Genomic DNA, 18,878 nt, shown 5'->3' with positions numbered 1-18,878 from the left:
AGGATTAGATGTAAGTAATGCCTGAACTTTTAGTACGATCACAATGTGTTAAAAGTAAGGGTGTTACATGAATGGGAAACTCATGATGTCAAATTGATACCATATCATGCTTATATCAAAGAATTAATTGAGGGTTTTGATGAGATTGTCTTTCATCATGTATCACGCAAAGACAATTATTTGGCTGATGCTTTGGCCACATTATCCTCAATGTTCAAAATAAGTGATGATAGGAATGCACCACTCATAAAAGTGAGAGTCCATAATCATCCTGCACATTCCCACACAGTGAAATCAGAGGCAGATGGAAAGCCATGGTATTACAACATCAAATATTACCTTTAAGAATAAAAATACCCTCTAGGTGCATCTGAAAATGACAAAATAATTTTCAGGAGATTAGCCATGAGCTTCTTTCTGAATGAAAATGTTCTTTACAAGAGAAATTATCATACAGTTCTACTCAAACATGTAGATGCCAAAAAGGCTGAAAAAAACATTAAAGAAGTGCATGAAGGTACTTTTGGAACTCATGCAAATGGACATGCCATGGCAAGAAAAATACTCAGAGCCAGATACTATTGGATGACTATAGAAGAGGATTACTTCAACCATGTGAAGCGGTGTCACGAATGTCAAATTTATGGTGATAAGATTCATGTACCACTTGGACCTCTAAGGGTGTGTGTGGTTCAAAGATTAAATTTTATTACTAGGAATGTCATTCTTAGGAATAATGCCTAGGAATAAGATTACTTGGAATATAAGATACCTATGTTTGTTTATAAAATTTAATGTCTTGGAATGTTATGTAATAATCCTAGGAATAAATAAATTTTTGTTTGGTTGAGTTTAAATTTCTTGGTCATATTATGTAATATGTCAAAATTACCCTTGCTCATTCAAATTAAAATATTAATGACTAAAAATTAAATATAAAGCTAATTAAATATTATTTTTTTACATTATTTTTTTAATTTACAAAATATCTCTAATAATAAATTTACTAAAATACCCTTAATAATAAATATGTTTAGCTAAAATTATTATTGACTCTAATTTTTTTTAGAATTTACTAAAATACCCCTAATATCAAATATCTTTAGTTAAATTGTTTATTGATTCTAATGTTTTTAAATTTACTAAAATATCCTTAATATTAAATATGTTCAAATAAAATTATTATTGATTCTATTTTTTTAAATTTACTTAAATACCCCCAATATCAAATATGTTTAACTAAAATCATTATTGATTCTATTTTTTTTAAATTTATCAAAATACCCCAATATCAAATATCTTTACTTAAATTATTATTGATTCTAAATTTCACTTAATAATATGTTTAATTAAATTATTACTTTTTTTTACATTTTGAATTTACAAAAATACTTCTAATAAAAAATTTACTAAAATACCCTTAATAAAAATATATTTAATTAAAATTATTATCGATTATAATCTTTTCAAATTTTCTAAAATACCCCTAATAACAAATATCTTTAATTAAAATTAACATTATCACAATTAAATTTACTAAAAAAACATTACTATTATCCAAATGAAAGTTACAAAAAAGTGTCAAAAGTAAAAAATTACTTGCACTAATAAGCATACATGCACAACTCTTATACAAGAACACAAACAACCTCACACATAGAAAAATTATTACAATTATCGAGCGTGATGTTTTCTCCTCCATTGGTTCCACATTTCTTGTGCAAGTTGATCTCTCCATCTACCCCAAGCATCACTCGTCTCAATATGGTGGATCGTCTCACCATCTACTCCAAGTATATTTTGATCTTCTATCTCATCAATAGGATCCACAACCATCACTCTTCTAATATGATTATGCAAAAGGCAACAAGCAGTTATAATTCTTCCTTGAGTCTTAATAGGATAAAATGATCTTCCTCTTAAAATTCCCCATCTTGCTTTCAATACTCCAAATGCCCTTTCAATGACATTCCTAGCTTTGTGAGTGTTTCATATTAAAAAACTCTTGAGCTGTACTGGGTTAATTATGTGGAATAAACTCACTCAAATGATATTTTTGTCCTCTATAAGGTGCCAAAAATCCTTCACAATTCATGTATCCAGCATCACATATGTAATAATGACCTAGTGTGACATACACAATCGAACAAAATTAATGAAAGATCAAATAGTTACTTTGATAACATATTAAAGTCTCAATAAAATACCTTGGGGAACACTAAACCCATTGCGAAATAGTGCATCTCGCAATACCCTAGAATCCGCAGCTGAACCCTCACAGCCCGCCAGTACGTAGATAAATTGCATATCGGGAGCAACCACTCCAAGCACATTGCTTGCTATGTCACCTTTTCTGTTTCGATATCTAGGCTTATCAGCCTCAAGGACATTGACTTTGATATGAGTACCATCTAAAGCTCCTAGGCAATCCTAAAATCCAAAACAAAGATCAATTAACTCAATCCTAAAGAACACCAACCATATGAGATTTAATAACATTAGCAAAATAAATTACCTTAGACCATTTCCATCGTTCATCCATTTTATCCTGGCTAAATGGTTGAGGTTTCTTCAGTAAGAGATTATGACATCTCAAAATAGCAAGCAATACATCATTAAACCTCCTACTAATTGTTTCTTCAGATCTCACAAATTGTCTTTTTATTACTCTAATTTTGACGTCATGTGCTATAATATGTAAAAACATGGCAACCATTTCTTCCACACCCATATTCCTACTTGGTTCTAACCTTCCAACCCGTTTAAGCATGTTACACAATGCATGAAAGGCACATCTATCCATTCTTGTATTTTCTATATATGCTAGATCACTAAAATAAATAATCCTATCAACACTAACATCTCTTATTACTTGCCTACTATAACTATCATTCCATTTTCTTTTCTTTTTTTTTTCAATTGCAATATAATTAAAACATAGCAAATTATCAACAACTTAACCATAAGGTCATTCATTAATTCAAAATGTAAAATCAAGCAGGCAATAATTTTCATCTTCTGTTTGAGATCCATTCTGCAAAAAAAAATCAAGCAGGGCCAATTTAGGAATATAAATAACTTTTCTTTTCTTTTCTTTCTGGTAGCAATGTCAATGTAGTGGGAAACAACCAGAGAAGACAAGTTTAGGAATATATATATATATATATATATATATATATATATATATATATATATATATATATATAATATAAGAATATGATATATATATATATATAAATATTTTTTATTTCAAAGTTTAATTTTGTCCAAACGGATGGTGCACACAAGCTACATAAGAAAACCATGCTTAATTTATGTGAGTAATGAAGAAGTACCAGCAACTCTTGTAGTAAGACACAAAAAGATAAATATCTTACTTATTACATTGATACAAAAGAGAGAACTCGGTCTTAACTTTCTCTGGCCTTAAAAAAAAATTTGCCATCTAATGACTTGAGAGAAAGAGCAGAGAGATTATAACTACATTCATTACAGATAAATGGGTTCAATATATGTTCTTCAAGCTTCTTGTATTGTTCGTTGTATTATTCTTAGCTAACTTTTGGCACAATGATATGGATAAATGCATTCAAACCATATCATAGGATATAATGGTCCAGATTTACATCATTTTTTATTTTATTTTTCAGTAGAGCATGACAACAAAATGCTGCCGACTAAGTATATAGATACAAGATTTGCTGATAATTCAGATAAAGGCTATATGATTCTACTTTGATTAGGTAGGATCATTGTATTTTTATAGTAGTGCAATATGTAAGACCCAAAACCTTTGAAAAGTCTTTTTATGAGTAAGTCTCAAATCATATAGTTATTTATAGCCTTAATTCCAGAAATTATTTTATTAGAGATAATTAAGGCAATTTTTAATTCATTGGATTTGAGACGAGTTATGATTATTATCCAATTTTATAATTATTGGATTATTTTCTATATTTAAAGTATAAGGTTGATAGTTATGAAATAATAAGGATTTTATATGATTCAGATTAGATAAGTAATATTTTAAATATTATTACTGCTATTTTAGAAAATGAAGAAATTAAGTATATTATTTCTAATTTTTGGATTTGGGCATTTTATTGAAAATAATTTGTGAAATTGATGAGCAAATAGTATTTTCTATGTACAAATAGTGTTGGATTTAATTTGGGTTTCAATTACTATAGGATTCCCAATTTTATGTGAAATTACCATAATGCCCTTACCCCTAATTTTCAAAAATGAAACCCTTCCCTAACTTAACCCCTTCAGCCGCTGAGTTCCCTTTCTCCTTCACAAGTTCAACACACACAGTTTCCTTGGTTATCCCTGAAAGAAGCAAGCAAAGAGAACGAAAAGGGGAATGAGGGGAAAGGGAGACCCGGAGGAAGAAAGAGCACCGGGCAAGCAGCAGCTCGCCGGCCAGCCGCGCTCTGCCGCTACGTCTAGCTCGCCGTCGATCGTGCTCCCGTTTGCCACCACCACCGCGCCGATTGCACCGTCGCTAGGGAGAACAGAATCGAGAAGGGGTTGGCTCGTGAATGTGGGTGGTCGCGGGCTCGGAGCCGCCGCGTCTCCATCACCACCGCGTCCACGCCGTGCCGCCGCCTCTGTTCGCCACACCGTCACTCCTAGCCGCGTCGTCGCCAGTCGCGCGAGAGAGAGACGCGCCGTGAGGAGGGTAGCCACCGCGCTCAGCCACCATCACTTCCTGTCACCATCGAGGCTCGCGTCACTGTCACTCATGGCCGTTGCTCCTACTGTGCTCCATTCGGGTTCTGGGTTGAGCGCGCCGCTGTCACCGTTGGAAGCCGTTGCTGAGGCAGGGTTGCTATGGTGGTTGCTGTCCTTGTCAGTAGCGGGAGAGGATGAGACGCGATGATGGTGGGTGGTTCCCTCGCCCTTGCTGCCGGGCCGTCAGAATCTGCCGCCATGGCCGCCGGAGCTCCGGGCGGAGTTTCTGCCACTTGAGACCCTGCCGCCATCGTGTTCCACCGTCGGTAAGATTTTGAGTTTGGTTTCTGTTCTGTTGGAATTCCGAAAAGGTTGTTAACGCCGCGTGGTTGTTACAGTTACCGTCACTGGTGTTTTTGCTCGCGATTGTCACTTGGGGTTACTGACGGAGCCACTGCCGGGTTGATAAGGAGCTGCGGCTCCTTCATTTTGTTATTTCATTGAGTATTTCGATTTTCGAAAGCCCTGCATTAGTTCTCTGTTTCGTGTAATAAAGTATTTGCGATGTTAATGGTTTTAGGAGTTAGAATCTGGTTTGCTTATGCCGCTTGTAGCTGTTTCTGCTTTTGAGAGAGCAAGCCGAGTCAGGTTCTGATTGCCGGTGATTTCAGGCAGAGCGAAAAGAGTTCAGTTGACACATTTGGGTTATGATTTTTGCATTTTGAGGTAGGGGCGCTTTCCAAAAACTATGTTTTGTGTATTGGAATTATTACATATGGATACTGATGTGAGATATTGTGTATTTGGTGATTGTATCTGCCTTATGTATTATTTGATTGACTTGAATGATTATGGATGTTGGTTTGGCTGAGTTGGTGTGCGGCTTTGTGAAATATAATGTTTTGAAGTTGATTCTTTAAAGATTTGAAATTTGAGTTTAAACCGTTGAGGATTGGTTTGAATTGAGTCAATTATTTCAATGATGTGAAAAGTCGAATGCACTTTTGAATTCAGCCTGGTTTATTTTAATTGATTTGGTTTTGGACAAATGATTTGTTATTGGACCGTTTCTTTAAAGCTTTGGAAATGAGTTATATCGATTGATATCGAGTTAATTTTGAAATGGTATCCTTGAGATACGCCACTGAGGCGATTGTTGGATTTAGCTTGCTTTAAATTGATTTCTGGTTTTGAGCTGTTGAAAAGGAATGAGAAATGGTTTAGTTGGGACCCGAACCGGGTGGCAAAAGTCCAATTTTTAGGGGAGGTGCTGCCGAAATTTCTACAAAATCCTAACCTTGTTTGAAAAGTTATTTGAAAAGGGTTGGATTTGAGAAGTTGTATTATTTGATTTATTAAGAGAATATTGATGTTTTCAAGCTTAATTTATTTAGTGAACTTTATGCCTTGAGTTCGACTTATTTAGAAAGGAACTATTTTTACCGTTTGAATCACTGAAGGAAAGAATGATGTTCTAGTATTGATTTCAATATAAAAAGGAGCTTTTAGTGATTTCAAAGGAATCTAGACTTTTGATTGAGTAATTAAGTTTGAGGCATTTTGGAAGAGTTAAAAAAAATGGCTTCCAAAAAGAAACCTGAAAGTGGTTTGATTCAAATGAACCGGTTCCGTTTCAAATGAGTTGATTTTTGGACCGGGGTGGAACTTGCGATTTTGTATGGCCGGTTTTATAGTAAATTCAGTTTTATTTACTTGAACCGAGAGTCTATGATTTTAAGAGTTTCAATGAATTTTAAGGAATTGATATAGGTTGACCTTCCCTAAAGACTTGGGACTCTGTCGAGAAACTTTTGTTATAAAATCAAATTGTTGGATGGGTGATTTTGAATGCTTTGAAATAAATCCTTAACTTGCGATGGTTTGGAAGTTTGGAAAGAGAATGCCGAGAGTGGCTCTGTTTTAAAAGTGGAACTCACTTTGAGTAAATTTGGCTTATGAGCCTGAGATGATTTGAGAAACCAGATTTCTAAAGCCAAAGCTGAAAAGAGTTGAAACTTGATTTCAAAGTGAAATGAATAGAGAAAATGATTTATGGCTTAAATGCCGATTTCATGAATTTGATGATTTTGAATGTGGAAGTGCTGTTTTGTTGTGAGCCAGAATGGCTGTGTATGATTATGAATATTGGCTGGTTCTGGATTGAACCGTGAGCCAGAATGGCTGTGTATGCTATGAATATTGGCTGGTTCTGGACTGAACCGTGAGCCGGATGGCTGAGATGGATGTTGATCCACGGATGAGAATGAATGCATGTATATGCTGAATTATTGATAATTGTGATTTGCACTTCCACTATCTGAGATACGAGTTTCCCTGGGTAGTAGCAGTGGCTAGCCACCACGTGCTCCAGGTTGAGACTTGATACTCTGTTGACCCTATGTCGTAAGTGTGGCCGGGCACTGTGAAAGTCCCGGATGAGCTCGCCCCCGAAATATTCACCAGTGAGGGTGATGGATATGGATCATGTTTATGATCAAGTTTACGATGAGTATAACTCGAGTTGGGGATGCGCGACAGAGGGACAGTCCAATGGTTAGCTACCAGGACTTGTCGGGTTGGCTCTATAACCGACAGATGATATCATCAGCCACTAGGGACAGGCATGCATCATATGCATCTATGTGACATTGTTTGGGTATGCATATTGTACTTGGTTTGCCTATGTGATTAACTGCTAATTGTTCTACTTGCAATAACTGTTTGTTTGTGTTTGCATCTTCCTACTTGTGTTTGCATCTGGAACTCTGTTGGATTGTGGTGGATTGGTTGTGGTTGGATTGTTTGTGCCTAGGGTCGTGGTTGAATGAGATGGACCGATGGTTGATTTCGGTTTTGTGGTTCTGGTTTGGAATAAGATATGAAAGGTTATTTTGGTTCAGTATAGATAAACCTTTTTGAAATGCTTTGATGTTTTGAGAATTGAACAGTTCCTCTTTCAGAAAAGATTTCTGACTTTACTTTTATTGTAAACTGTTGTTTTTGAAAAGAGGCATAAGATGGTTATTAATCACTGGTACGGTTTATCTTCATGTATCCTATTACAGTAATTCCCCAAAACCCTCTACTGAGAACCCTTTCGAGGATGATGTTCTCACCCCCTACATTTTTCCCCTTTCAGGATTTGGGCACAGAAGTTATGAAGAGTTTAATTATTTGTTATTGAGATGCTCTGTATTGCTTTAGATTATTATTTTTGTACCCTCGCCTTTATCTTGATATATTCTGTGAGAGGGATAGGAATTGTACTGGATAATGTTTGTAATATTATTTCTATATATATGTATGTATATATATATGGATGTACTCTTTATGAGTTTCTGTAAGTTGTATGGTATGTATGGACGTACGTTGTATGGCGAAAGTATTTTTGGGAATGGTATTGCGGTTTAAAGTTTTTAAACAGGCTCATATTTTAGTATTAAATAGTATAAGTGTCGTCGTAATGTCCGAGCGATCAGAGTTGCGCAGCCGGAAGCGTGAGCTTTGGTAGTTATGGTGTTACATTATGGTATCAGAGCAGTTCTTCCTGTAGAGCCTGAGGAATGGACTGACTATGCTTCAATTGCATACTCTGAGTGTTTGTCATGTATTAGGTCTTGTCGAATGATGAGAATTTGAGCTTTATGCACATGACGATCTATTGATTTAACGCTGTTAGTCTTTCATTGCATAACTCCTAATATTAAGTTTGGCCGGCTTAATACTAGTGAATTATGTATATGAAAGCACTGATGGGTTATCATAGATGAAATCCGAGTTTTGAGTAAAGCGAATCGCGGGTTTTGGGAACATTGGAAACTTTTTCTCGAGGCTATTCAGTTGTGTGTCTTGAAATTCTATTCGAGTCGACCTGTTCTTTCATATCCTAACTTGAAGTTCTTGTTTGCTACTCTTCTTGAAAAGTAGTTTGATGTTCCACTCTATTCCTCTATTCATATGTATTCTTGTTTGATCCTAAGTGTATATGCTTGTTTGAAATCCTTGTTGTGTCTGCCTTCTCTGTTTGAGTTTTTCTTGATTCATGTATTCTTTGCTATAGCTTTGAACTTGTCCTATTGCGTTGTGCATTTTAACTCTGGATTCTGAGTCCATTCTTGAGAAATTATTGATTTAGTTTTCCTCTTATTTGACAATGATTTCAGCCAATTTTGAGGTTTTATAAAAATTGCTGTTGATTAGATATATACTTACCTATATATGAAACTTTGAAATTTCTTATACAGTTTAACAACTATTTATTTCTAATACCTCACCTGTATTTTTACTAGTTTACGGAACTACACTTACTTCAATTGTAAATTGACTTTATAGTAATTGTACTATAGCTCCAGTGCATATCTTCATTTGATTATGTATTTGGGTATTTTTCAGAAATTCCGGAAAGAAATGGGATTTCTCGCTTTTGTCCCGGTTGAGTTTTGTTTGATAAACCTTACTTCATTTTTATTTGAGTTTGATTTAGCATACCACATGATTTATGCCATTGTTGTTCTTTTGAAGATGTTGGATTCATGGCTTTCTTCTTATGAACGGACTCATTCTCTCTTAAGCTCTCCATCTCCATGAATGTCATGCTTGACCCTGTTTTTAACTAATCCTTTGCATCTTGTGAACATTACCATTGATCTTGGTTTGTCCTCTCTTGTGAATCTCATCCTTACGTGAGTCAGTTTGATTCGTTTCAAGATAGTGCCTTGTTTATTCTCTCATTATCTCTACAAGAGTTTTTAGTCAAAGATTTATCATTAAAAAATTTTAAATGATTGAGTTGCCTTTTCTATGACTTTTGTATTCTTTTGGATCAATTTAAAACTTGTTTGATGTTTCATGTCTAGTGGATCTTGTTTGAACTACTTTAAATTAAGATCCTTTCTTGCAAGGCTTGACTCCTTTAAGTATATCTTAAACTTCTTGAATGTTCTTCTGAGATGGTGATTTCAAGAACACTTTTGGAGTCTCGCTTTGAATCTTTTAAAGGAATTTTGAATTCTCTTTGAAGAAATATTAAATGGAATTTATTTTCTGTTGTTTGATTGAGATTGAAACCATTGCCCAATTTTGACGAAATTAATTTAAAGTTGGCATGCGCCATTTTAAATGAGGTTTCGGAAAAGCTTCCTTGTTTAGTGGAAATCAGTTCGTTTGTAACGCACCACTTATTTCCTCTACCAAGTTGTAAGCATGTTTTTACCATGGAGTTTCCTTTCTTAAAAGATTTTAACTTCCTCTTTCGTCCTTGCCATAAATGTTATACATGCTTGTTTGAATATAAAATTTTGATAATTATGAACAAGCATTTGATTACTTCCGAGTTTTTTTGAACTGCTTTTGGTTAAGCTGTGCACCTAATTATCTTTCTAAAATATTTGAGGAAATATTTTAGCTTTTAGCCAAACTTGTGTGCACCTTGTTTTTAAAATTCTACATGATCTGTTTCAACATGAAGTTGTATTATAGCAAAGTCACGTTTATGCTTTTGTTACTCTCTTGAAGAATGTTTATTACTTGACTTTCTTCCAGACTGCGAAATGATTTTTCCGCAAGTTTTCGATTATTTTATGAACAAAGTATTCGGAGGTATTTTAATCATGCTCTTGAGTTCTGTGAGCTTTGTCTTGGGTTTGAAATATTCTCTTCTGTAAATCTCATACTTCATCGACTCAGCTTGAAATTGTTTCAAACTAATGCGCTGATTTTCTGCTTATTGGTCCTATTGAATTTCTTTGATCCAAGGGTTATCTTTGAAGTTGTCAATTGAATTGTGTCTAGCAAACTTCATTGCTTGAGCATCCTTGTTTATTGGGAATTGGATACATTCTCTCAAATCTATGAGTACTATCCTTGACATTTGACTCTCCTTTCTAAATTTGATATCCTTCTGAGTAGACTCGAGAATTGTTTTGATACCACGTGCGACTTGTAGACGTAGTAACGCGATACGTTAGTTCTTTAAGATGTGATGTGTATACGGACGTTAAAGCGGTAGGTGTGCAACGTATGAGTTGTGGGCGTTTTGTTCCTTGCGAACGGGTTTGCGGTTGTTAGGCCTATGATTGGCAATGAGGTTGTAAAATGATTGGTGGAGTTGGGAAATTGAAGTTCTGAAGTGGGAACGAGGATTGTCAGCGAATGTTATGCCGCTGTTTAAATACCAACATGCCTTGCAGCCTTTTACCACACTAATTACCACTTTGCTTTGTGAACGCCCATCTTGACTTGCACCCCATTTTGGCACCTCAAGTTTTGTAAAGCTTTGAGATCATATAACCTTGTGCATTGAGCCTATCTTGTAACGTTTGCTTTACAATCACACTCCTACCCTTGCACCCTTATGCATATGACAATCAAAGTATTTGAAAATCGTATATAAGTCTATATGTTGAGATATTTTTGCTTATTCCTAAAATGTATTCAAGGGTGAACTGTTATGAAACTTCTTTCGTTTTATATCAATTTTCGAGGGCGAAAATTTTTATAAGGTGGGTAGAATGTAAGACCCAAAACCTTTGAAAAGTCTTTTTATGAGTAAGTCTCAAATCATATAGTTATTTATAGCCTTAATTCCAGAAATTATTTTATTAGAGATAATTAAGGCAATTTTTAATTCATTGGATTTGAGACGAGTTATGATTATTATCCAATTTTATAATTATTGGATTATTTTCTATATTTAAAGTATAAGGTTGATAGTTATGAAATAATAAGGATTTTATATGATTCAGATTAGATAAGTAATATTTTAAATATTATTACTGCTATTTTAGAAAATGAAGAAATTAAGTATATTATTTCTAATTTTTGGATTTGGGCATTTTATTGAAAATAATTTGTGAAATTGATGAGCAAATAGTATTTTCTATGTACAAATAGTGTTGGATTTAATTTGGGTTTCAATTACTATAGTATTCCCAATTTTATGTGAAATTACCATAATGCCCTTACCCCTAATTTTCAAAAATGAAACCCTTCCCTAACTTAACCCCTTCAGCCGCTGAGTTCCCTTTCTCCTTCACAAGTTCAACACACAGTTTCCTTGGTTATCCCTGAAAGAAGCAAGCAAAGAGAACGAAAAGGGGAATGAGGGGAAAGGGAGACCCGGAGGAAGAAAGAGCACCGGGCAAGCAGCAGCTCGCCGGCCAGCCGCGCTCTGCCGCTACGTCTAGCTCGCCGTCGATCGCGCTCCCGTTTGCCACCACCACCGCGCCGATTGTGCCGTCGCTAGGGAGAACAGAATCGAGAAGGGGTTGGCTCGTGAATGTGGGTGGTCGCGGGCTCGGAGCCGCCGCGTCTCCATCACCACCGCGTCCACGCCGTGCCGCCGCCTCTGTTCGCCACACCGTCACTCCTAGCCGCGTCGTCGCCAGTCGCGCGAGAGAGAGACGCGCCGTGAGGAGGGTAGCCACCGCGCTCAGCCACCATCACTTCCTGTCACCATCGAGGCTCGCGTCACTGTCACTCATGGCCGTTGCTCCTACTGTGCTCCATTCGGGTTCTGGGTTGAGCGCGCCGCTGTCACCGTTGGAAGCCGTTGCTGAGGCAGGGTTGCTATGGTGGTTGCTGTCCTTGTCAGTAGCGGGAGAGGATGAGATGCGATGATGGTGGGTGGTTCCCTCGCCCTTGCTGCCGGGCCGTCAGAATCTGCCGCCATGGCCGCCGGAGCTCCGGGCTGAGTTTCTGCCACTTGAGACCCTGCCGCCATCGTGTTCCACCGCCGGTAAGATTTTGAGTTTGGTTTCTGTTCTGTTGGAATTCCGAAAAGGTTGTTAATGCCGCGTGGTTGTTACAGTTACCGTCACTGGTGTTTTTGCTCGCGATTGTCACTTGGGGTTACTGACGGAGCCACTGCCGGGTTGATAAGGAGCTGCGGCTGCTTCATTTTGTTATTTCAGTGAGTATTTCGATTTTCAAAAGCCCTGCGTTAGTTCTCTGTTCCGTGTAATAAAGTATTTGCGATGTTAATGGTTTTAGGAGTTAGAATCTGGTTTGCTTATGCCGCTTGTAGCTGTTTCTGCTTTCGAGAGAGCAAGCCGAGTCGGGTTCTGATTGCCGGTGATTTCAGGCAGAGCGAAAAGAGTTCAGTTGACACATTTGGGTTATGATTTTGGCGTTTTGAGGTAGGGGCGCTTTCCAAAAACTATGTTTTGTGTATTGGAATTATTACATATGGATACTGATGTGAGATATTGTGTATTTGGTGATTGTATCTGCCTTATGTATTATTTGATTGACTTGAATGATTATGGATGTTGGTTTGGCTGAGTTGGTGTGCGGCTTTGTAAAATATAATGTTTTGAAGTTGATTCTTTAAAGATTTGAAATTTGAGTTTAAACCGTTGAGGATTGGTTTGAATTGAGTCAATTATTTCAATGATGTGAAAAGTCGAATGCACTTTTGAATTCAGCCTGGTTTATTTTAATTGATTTGGTTTTGGACAAATGATTTGTTATTGGACCGTTTCTTTAAAGCTTTGGAAATGAGTTATATCGATTGATATCGAGTTAATTTTGAAATGGTATCCTTGAGATACGCCACTGAGGCGATTGTTGGATTTAGCTTGCTTTAAATTGATTTCTGGTTTTGAGCTGTTGAAAAGGAATGAGAAATGGTTTAGTTGGGACCCGAACCGGGTGGCAAAAGTCCAATTTTTAGGGGAGGTGCTGCCGAAATTTCTACAAAATCCTAACCTTGTTTGAAAAGTTATTTGAAAAGGGTTGGATTTGAGAAGTTGTATTATTTGATTTATTAAGAGAATATTGATGTTTTCAAGCTTAGTTTATTTAGTGAACTTTATGCCTTGAGTTCGACTTATTTAGAAAGGAACTATTTTTACCGTTTGAATCACTGAAGGAAAGAATGATGTTCTAGTATTGATTTCAATATAAAAGGAGCTTTTAGTGATTTCAAAGGAATCTAGACTTTTGATTGAGTAATTAAGTTTGAGGCATTTTGGAAGAGTTAAAAAAAATGGCTTCCAAAAAGAAACCTGAAAGTGGTTTGATTCAAATGAACCGGTTCCGTTTCAAATGAGTTGATTTTTGGACCGGGGTGGAACTTGCGATTTTGTATGGCCGGTTTTATAGTAAATTCAGTTTTATTTACTTGAACCGAGAGTCTATGATTTTAAGAGTTTCAATGAATTTTAAGGAATTGATATAGGTTGACCTTCCCTAAAGACTTGGGACTCTGCCGAGAAACTTTTGTTATAAAATCAAATTGTTGGATGGGTGATTTTGAATGCTTTGAAATAAATCCTTAACTTGCGATGGTTTGGAAGTTTGGAAAGAGAATGCCGAGAGTGGCTCTGTTTTAAAAGGGGAACTCACTTTGAGTAAATTTGGCTTATGAGCCTGAGATGATTTGAGAAACCAGATTTCTAAAGCTGATGAGCGGATAATTTGTACGCTTTTTGGCATTGTTTTTAGTATGTTTTTAGTATGATCTTGTTAGTTTTTAGTATATTTTTATTATTTTTTAGTTAAAATTCACTTTTCTGGACTTTACTATGAGTTTGTGTGTTTTTCTGTGATTTCAGGTATTTTCTGGCTGAAATTGAGGGACCTGAGCAAAAATCTGATTCAGAGACTGAAAAGGACTGCAGATGCTGTTGGATTCTGACCTCCCTGCACTCGAAGTGGATTTTCTGGAGCTACAGAAGCCCAATTGGCGCGCTCTCAACAGCGTTGGAAAGTAGACATCCTGGGCTTTCCAGCAATATATGATAGTCCATACTTTGCTCAAGATTTGATGGCCCAAACCGGCGTTCAAAGTCACCCTCAAGATTTCCAGCGTTAAACGCCGGAACTGGCACCAAAATGGGAGTTAAACGCCCAAACTGGCACTAAAGCTGGCGTTTAACTCCAAGAAGAGTCTCTACATGAAAATGTTTCATTGCTCAGCCCAAGCACACACCAAGTGGGCCCGGAAGTGGATTTTTATGTCATTTGCTCATCTTTGTAAACCTTAGGCTACTAGTTCTCTATAAGTAGGACCTTTTACTATTGTATTAGAGAGCTTTTGATCATGTTTTTATGATTGAACCCTCTTTGGGAGGCTGGCCATTCGGCCATGCCTAGACCTTGTTCTTATGTATTTTCAACGGTGGAGTTTCTACACACCATAGATTAAGGTGTGGAGCTCTGCTGTACCTCGAGTATTAATGCAATTACTATTGTTCTTCTATTCAATTCCGCTTGTTCTTGTTCTAAGATATCACTTGTTCTTCAACTGGATGAATGTGATGATCCGTGACACTCATCATCATTCTCACCTATGAACGTGTGACTGACAACCACCTCCGTTCTACCTTCGATTGGGTGAATATCTCTTGGATTCCTGATACACGATGCATGGTTGATCGCCTGACAACCGAGTGCTCGCCTGACAACCGAGCCAGCTATTCCGTGAGATCAGAGTCTTCGTGGTATAGGCAAGAACTGATGGCGGAATTCAAGAGAATCCGGAAGGTCTAACCTTGTCTGTGGTATTCTGAGTAGGATTCAATGATTGAATGACTGTGACGTGCTTCAAACTCCTGAAGGCAGGGCGTTAGTGACAGATGCAAAAGAATCACTGGATTCTATTCCGGCCTGATCGAGAACCGACAGATGGATAGCCGTGCCGTGACAGGGTGCGTTGAACATTTCCACTGAGAGGATGGGAGGTAGCCACTGACAACGGTGAAACCCTTGCTTAAGCTTGCCTTGGAAAGGAGTAAGAAGGATTGGATGAAGACAATAGGAAAGCAGAGAGACGGAAGGGAAGGCATCTTCATGCGCTTATCTGAAATTCCCACCAATGAATTACATAAGTATCTCTATCTTTATCTTTATGTTTTATTCGTATATCACCATATCCATTTGAGTTTGCCTGACTAAGATTTACAAGATGACCATAGCTTGCTTCATACCAACAATCTCCGTGGGATCGACCCTTACTCGCGTAAGGTTTATTACTTGGACGACCTAGTGCACTTGCTGGTTAGTTATGCGAAGTTGTGTTTATGCCATGGTATTGAACACCACGTTTTTGGGGTTCATTACCGGGGATTATGAGAGTTGTGAAAAGTATTGTTCACAATTTCGCGCACCAAGTTTTTGGCGCCGTTGCCGGGGATTGTTTGAGTTTGGACAACTGACGGTTCATCTTGTTGCTTAGATTAGGTATTTTTTTTTTCAGAATTCTTGAAGATGAATTCTAGAGTTTCATGATGATTTGTTGAAGTCTGGCTGGCTGTGAAGCCATGTCTAATTTCATTGGACCGAGGTTTCAACTTATCATCACAAGAGCTTGTTGATCTCTATCAATCTTGCTATTGGAGCAGTGATCTGCTAAGGCTTGGCTGGCCATTGGCCATGTCTAGTGTTTTGGACCGAAGCTTTCTTTGAAAGCTTGGCTGGCTGTGAAGCCATGTCTAATTCCTGGACCGGAGTCTTAGACTAAATATTGCATGATTCCTGGAATTCTCATTAAGAATTTTGATATCTTTTTCCACTTAATTTTCGAAAATAAAAAAAAATTACAAAATCATTAAAACCAAAAATATTTCTTGTTTGAGTCTAGTGTCTCATCTTAAGTTTGGTGTCAATTGCATGCATTCATTCGTGTGTCTTAAGAATCTTCAAGTAATTCTTGATGATTTTCATGCTCTGATCTTTGAATTCTATTGACTTGAGTGTTTTGTGTGTCTCATATGCATTCTCATTAGTGTCAGTAGTATACAAAATGCTAAGTTTGGTGTCTTGCATGCATTGTTATTTGATTCTTGTTGCATTTTGATTTTTCCTTATTATTAAAAATCCAAAAATATTTGTAATTTGTGTCATCTCAAGTCAATAATACAGAGAATTGAAGATTCAGAACATACAGCAGAGGAATTACACAAAAAAAGCTGGGCATTCAAAACGCCCAGTGAAGAAGGACAGACTGGCGTTTAAACTCCAGCCAGGGTACCTGGTTGGGCGTTTAACGCCCAAAAGGGTATAGTTTTGGGCGTTAAACGCCAGAATGTGCACCATTCTTGGCGTTTAACGCCAGGATGGCACAAGAGGGAAGATTTTGTTTTCAAATCAATTTTTTTTAAGTTTTCAAAATCTTTTCAAAATCAAATCTTTTTCAAATCATATATTTTCAATCAAATCTTTTTCAAAATCAATTTCTTTCTATTTTCAAGGATACTTGCTATCAATTAATGATTTGATTCAACATTTCAAGTATGTTGCCTTTTCTGTTGAGAAAGGTTTAATGTTTGAATCATATCTTTTCTTGTTAGCCAAGTTATTAATTTTTAAAATCAAATATTTTTAAAATGTTTTTCAAATCATATCTTCTCAATCACATCTTTTTAAAACCAATCATATCTTTTTAACCACATCTTTTTCAAAATAGTCTTCAATCAAATCTTCTTGATTTCTAATCTCAAAATCTTTTTCAAAAATCACTTTATTTCTTTTCCACTCTTGATTTTCGAAAATCAATTAAAGTTTTTCAAAATGTTTTTAATTTTCTTTTATTTTTATTATTTTCGAAAATTTCTTCCCTTCTTCTCACATCCTTCTATTTATGGACTAGCACTACTCCTTAATACACAATTCGGACTCCATCTTTCTTGATAAGTTCGAATTATCTACCTCTGTCTTCCATTTTTCTTTTTCTCTGACTCCTCAAGGAATCTCTATACTGTGACATAGAGGATTCCATATTTTCTTGTTTTCTTCTCTTTCATATGAGCAGAAGCAAAGACAAAAGCATTCTTGTTGAGGCTGATCCTGAACCTGAAAGGACCTTGAAGAGAAAGCTAAGAGAAGTCAAAGCACAACTCTCTGTAGAGGACCTAACAGAAATCTTCAAAGAAGAAGCACACATGGCAGCCGAACACAACAACAATGCCAACAATGCAAGGAAGGTGCTGGGTGACTTTACTGCACCTACTCCCGACTTCTATGGGAGAAGCATCTCTATCCCTGCCATTGGAGCAAACAACTTTGAGCTTAAGCCTCAATTAGTTTCTCTGATGCAACAGAATTGCAAGTTCCATGGACTTCCATTGGAAGATCCTCATCAGTTCTTAGCTGAATTCTTGCAAATCTGTGACACTATCAAGACTAATGGGGTTGACCCTGAGGTCTACAGACTCATGCTATTCCCTTTTGCTGTAAGAGACAGAGTTAGAACATGGTTGGACTCACAACCTAAAGAAAGCCTGGACTCTTGGGAAAAGCTAGTCAATGCCTTCTTGGCAAAGTTCTTTCCACCTCAAAAATTGAGTAAGCTTAGAGTGGAAGTCCAAACCTTCAGACAGAAGGAAGGAGAATCCCTCTATGAAGCTTGGGAAAGATACAAACAATTAATCAGAAAGTGTCCCTCTGATATGCTTTCTGAATGGAGCATCATAGGTATTTTCTATGATGGTCTCTCTGAACTATCCAAGATGTCTTTGGATAGCTCTGCTGGAGGATCTCTTCATCTGAAGAAGACGCCTACAGAAGCTCAAGAGCTGATTGAAATGGTTGCAAATAACCAATTCATGTATACTTCTGAAAGGAATCCTGTGAACAATGGGACTAATCAGAAGAAAGGAGTTCTTAAGATTGACACTCTGAATGCCATATTGGCTCAGAACAAAATATTGACTCAGCAAGTCAATTTGATTTCTCAAAGTCTGTCTGGAATGCAAAATGCACCAAGCAGTACTAAGGAAGCTTCATCTGAAGAAGAAGCTTATGATCCTGGGAACCCTTCAATGGAAGAGGTGAATTACATGGGAGAACCCTATGGAAACACCTATAATCCTTCATGGAGAAATCATCCAAATCTCTCATGGAAGGATCAACAGAGACCTCAACAAGGTTTCAATAACAATAATGGTGGAAGAAATAGGTTTAGCAATGGCAAGCCTTTTCCATCATCTTCTCAGCAACAGACAGAGAATTCTAAGCAGAATACCTCTGACTTAGCAACCATGGTCTCTGATCTAATCAAAACCACTCAAAGTTTCATGACTGAAACAAGGTCCTCCATTAGAAACTTGGAGGCACAAGTGGGTCAGCTGAGCAAGAAAATTACTGAACTCCCTCTTAGTACTCTTCCAAGCAATACAGAAGAAAATCCAAAAGGAGAGTGCAAAGCCATCAACATGGCCGAATTTGGAGAGGAAGGGGAGGCAGTGAACGCCACTGAGGAA

The 18,878-nt window shown here is 36.9% G+C and overlaps 1 protein-coding gene, 2 long non-coding RNA genes and 1 other non-coding gene across 5 annotated transcripts; 2 read left to right on the top strand and 2 right to left on the bottom strand.

Annotated features, from left to right (window-relative positions):
• Positions 1–1,674: 1,674 nt before the first annotated feature.
• On the bottom strand, positions 1,675–2,803 carry LOC140176716 (protein ALP1-like). The gene is made up of 3 exons (XM_072208260.1): positions 2,516–2,803; positions 2,208–2,430; positions 1,675–1,976 (listed from the first exon to the last, which is right to left on the bottom strand). The coding sequence occupies exons 1-3, from the start codon at positions 2,801–2,803 to the stop codon at positions 1,675–1,677; spliced, it is 813 nt and encodes a 270-aa protein (XP_072064361.1).
• A 1,471-nt stretch (positions 2,804–4,274) lies between these two features.
• On the top strand, positions 4,275–8,021 carry LOC140178810 (uncharacterized). 2 transcript variants are annotated; one of them, XR_011871745.1, is made up of 3 exons: positions 4,275–5,003; positions 5,076–5,403; positions 7,817–8,021. It is a non-coding gene; the product is annotated as an uncharacterized lncRNA (long non-coding RNA). The 2 variants fall into 2 exon arrangements; XR_011871742.1 differs by lacking the exon at positions 7,817–8,021 and having other exon boundaries at positions 4,276–5,003; positions 5,076–5,548.
• A 3,641-nt stretch (positions 8,022–11,662) lies between these two features.
• Positions 11,663–13,016, top strand: LOC112740907 (uncharacterized). Its single transcript, XR_003171320.3, has 3 exons — positions 11,663–12,412; positions 12,485–12,586; positions 12,667–13,016. It is a non-coding gene; the product is annotated as an uncharacterized lncRNA (long non-coding RNA).
• Positions 13,017–17,963: 4,947 nt separating this feature from the next.
• LOC112763229 (small nucleolar RNA R71) lies at positions 17,964–18,071 on the bottom strand. The gene has a single exon (XR_003182843.1). It is a non-coding gene; the product is annotated as a small nucleolar RNA R71 (small nucleolar RNA).
• Positions 18,072–18,878: the final 807 nt, after the last annotated feature.

This window comes from Arachis hypogaea, chromosome 2, assembly GCF_003086295.3.
Source record: "Arachis hypogaea cultivar Tifrunner chromosome 2, arahy.Tifrunner.gnm2.J5K5, whole genome shotgun sequence".
Classification (NCBI taxonomy): Eukaryota; Viridiplantae; Streptophyta; class Magnoliopsida; order Fabales; family Fabaceae; genus Arachis; species Arachis hypogaea.
Note: the sequence above shows the minus strand (reverse complement) of the source record. Positions and strands in the feature narration are given on the sequence as shown.

What these genes read in the sequence shown, in the direction of transcription:
- LOC140176716 (XM_072208260.1), bottom strand. Translation starts at nt 2,803, where the DNA reads ATGGATAGATGTGCCTTTCATGCATTGTGTAACATGCTTAAACGGGTT. An exon ending in AACGATGGAAATGGTCTAAG is followed by an intron (nt 2,431 to 2,515) that starts GTAATTTATTTT and finishes TTTGGATTTTAG; the next exon opens with GATTGCCTAGGAGCTTTAGA. An exon ending in TGGGTTTAGTGTTCCCCAAG is followed by an intron (nt 1,977 to 2,207) that starts GTATTTTATTGA and finishes ACACTCACAAAG; the next exon opens with CTAGGAATGTCATTGAAAGG.